This window comes from Babylonia areolata, chromosome 11, assembly GCF_041734735.1.
Source record: "Babylonia areolata isolate BAREFJ2019XMU chromosome 11, ASM4173473v1, whole genome shotgun sequence".
NCBI classification, from domain to species: Eukaryota; Metazoa; Mollusca; class Gastropoda; order Neogastropoda; family Buccinidae; genus Babylonia; species Babylonia areolata.
Genome location: NC_134886.1, coordinates 20551619 through 20554882, shown reverse-complemented (window position 1 = coordinate 20554882; position 3264 = coordinate 20551619). Strand labels below are relative to the sequence as shown.

Here is a 3264-nt window from a genome sequence, read left to right as displayed (position 1 = left end):
GTTGTGGAAGGCGAAGAAAAAAGGTGACTGAACATCCCCCATACACTAGACAGGTGGGAAAGGTTCCAGTGTGACGGACACAATGTGGAGACTGACACTACTGCTGCTGTGTGCCGGGACTTTGTTGGGTGAGTCAATCTGGTGATGTCTTTGTCTGTGACTTTACCTTGTGGGGCATGTCAATCTGGTGATGTCTTGGTCTGTGGGTTTACCTTGTGGGGTATGTCAATCTGGTGATGTCTTGGTCTGTGGGTTTACCTTGTGGGGCATGTCAATCTGGTGATGTCTTTGTCTGTGACTTTACCTTGTGGGGTATGTCAATCTGGTGATGTCTTTGTCTGTGACTTTACCTTGTGGGGCATGTCAATCTGGTGATGTCTTTGTCTGTGACTTTACCTTGTGGGGCATGTCAATCTGGTGATGTCTTGGTCTGTGGGTTTACCTTGTGGGGTATGTCAATCTGGTGATGTCTTGGTGTGTGGTTTTACCTTGTGGGGTATGTCAATCTGGTGATGTCCTGGTCTGTGGGTTTACCTTGTGGGGTATGTCAATCTGGTGATGTCTTGGTGTGTGTGGCTTTACCTTGTGGGGTATGTCAATCTGGTGATGTCTTGGTCTGTGGCTTTACCTTGTGGGGTATGTCAATCTGGTGATGTCTTGGTCTGTGGTTTTACCTTGTGGGGTATGTCAATCTGGTGATGTCCTGGTCTGTGGGTTTACCTTGTGGGGTATGTCAATCTGGTGATGTCTTGGTGTGTAGTTTTACCTTGTGGGGTATGTCAATCTGGTGATGTCTTGGTCTGTGGCTTTACCTTGTGGGGTATGTCAATCTGGTGATGTCCTGGTCTGTGGGTTTACCTTGTGGGGTATGTCAATCTGGTGATGTCTTGGTCTGTGGCTTTACCTTGTGGGGTATGTCAATCTGGTGATGTCTTGGTGTGTGTGGTTTTACCTTGTGGGGTATGTCAATCTGGTGATGTCTTGGTGTGTGTGGTTTTACCTTGTGTGGTATGTCAATCTGGTGATGTCCTGGTCTGTGGGTTTACCTTGTGGGGTATGTCAATCTGGTGATGTCCTGGTCTGTGGCTTTTACCATGTGGGGTATGTCAGTCTGGTGGTGTCTTGGTGTGTGTAGTTTTACCTTGTGTGGTATGTCAATCTGGTGATGTCGTGGTCTGTGGCCTTACCTTGTGGGGTATGTCAATCTGGTGATGTCTTGGTGTGTGTGGTTTTACCTTGTGGGGTATGTCAATCTGGTGATGTCTTGGTGTGTGTGGTTTTACCTTGTGGGGTTTGTCAATCTGGTGATGTCTTGGTCTGTGGGTTTACCTTGTGGGGTATGTCAATCTGGTGATGTCTTGGTGTGTGGCTTTACCTTGTGGGGTATGTCAATCTGGTGATGTCTTTGCCTGTGGCTTTACCTTGTGGGGTATGTCAATCTGGTGATGTCTTGGTGTCTGTGGCTTTACCTTGTGGGGTATGTCAATCTGGTGATGTCTTGGTCTGTGGCTTTACCTTGTGGGGTATGTCAATCTGGTGATGTCTTTGTCTGTGGCTTTACCTTGTGGGGTATGTCAATCTGGTGATGTCTTGGTTTGTGCCTTTGTCAAATCACATTTTTCACAACTTTTCGCTTCATCTTTTAAAAGCTGAGTAAAGAAAGAAATAAAATAAAAAAAGCTCGAATATCTACAAAAGCATGATAGTCAGCCGTGTCCGACTATGACCATCAGAACAGCACAGGAGGCGACTGCTGTCCCAACTATTTGGGGATAGAATTTGATTACAGTGGAGAACGTCTTGCCCAAGTTACATCCTCACTCTCTGGGCCAAGAAGGTTTTAGGACAGTCGGCGCTGGTTGCAGCACTAAGAACAAGTGCACTTTTCATGTCATAGTCCTTCACAAAAAAATTAAACTGTAAGTGATTTCCCATGGCAATGGAGAAACCATTGATAATACAGCTCTCACTTTGCTGTTTGTCTAACTGTAAACTTCTGTCAATCTGTTATATACGCTGAGTGTTTGGCCAGTCAATACAAGTGAGTAATATATAGATGTATGAATAATGATAAAAAAATATAACGTATATGAATGAATGAATGAATAAATGAACGAACGAACGAATGAATGAATAAATGAATGAATGAATGGATGAATGAGTGGATGAATGAGTGTATAGTTGAACAAATAATGAACTGAAGATTCGAAAGCTCTGCATGTCTCTCTCTATTTGAAACCTTCGAAATGATTTTTATGAGAACGGCTGGTAATCACAGACAGAACGATAATCATGATGTGACGGCAGAACAGTGAGGCCGTGATTACTGATCTGCTTTCAGGGTTCACACATGGGCGAGACATCATAAAACGAGATGCTGAGGTGAGTAAGACACCGATAAACATATGTTGTTTATTAATTGCACAAACTTTACTTACGAAACTCTTCATCGCCTTTTCTGACTGAAACTCATACTTACATTTTTACTAAAACTCGTTGTTTGGATTTATTTACATCTATGGATAATATGCTTTAGTTTTTACCCGACCTCCTTTTAATTCATTTATTTTCTTTTTTGTTGCTGTTGTTGTTGTTGTTGTTGTTGTTGTTGTTGTTGTTTCTTCACTTTTTTTCAATTTTTTATATACATTTATTTGCTTATTTATCATCATTGTTGTCTTTTTTATGTATTTATTTTATTGATTTATTTATCTATTTATTTATTTTATTTTCCTTATCATTATTATTATTTAGTTAGTTATTTTTTAATTATATTATTATTCGTTGGTTAGTTAGTTATCTAGTTATTTATTTTCTTTTATTTCATTTTTTTTTCTCAAGGCCTGACAATGCTCGATGGGTTGGCAGATGTGGTGTAGCGTATATGGATTTGTCCGAACGCAGTGACGCCTCCTCGAGGTACTGATACAGGAACTTATCTATTTGACCTCTTAAAGTCTGGCCTTCAGTTAATTCATGTGTTTTACTTTAGGTCTTTTCGATTGTTTTCAAGTATTGACACTCTCCTTCCCACCCCCTGCCCCCGCCCCCGCCCCCCTCCCCACTTACACACCTCTATTCACCCCTCTCTTTCTGAAGACTGAAGGTAAGAAAGTATGTATGCTGAACCCGCAGTTTCAGTTTCAGTTTCAGTAGCTCAAGGAGGCGTCACTGCGTTCGGACAAATCCATATACGCTACACCACATCTGCCAAGCAGATGCCTGACCAGCGGCGTAGCCCAACGCGCTTAGTCAGGCCTTGAG

General features: G+C 42.2%; 1 protein-coding gene across 1 annotated transcript in view; it reads left to right on the top strand.

Moving 5' to 3' along the window:
• Positions 1-3264, top strand: part of LOC143287163 (uncharacterized) — a 36029-nt gene continuing 32765 nt past the window's right edge. The window contains exons 1-2 of the mRNA XM_076595107.1: positions 1-128; positions 2342-2382. Of these exons, the coding sequence (XP_076451222.1) occupies positions 83-128; positions 2342-2382 (87 nt within the window). The 5' untranslated portion in view covers positions 1-82. The remainder of the gene's footprint in view (positions 129-2341; positions 2383-3264) is intronic.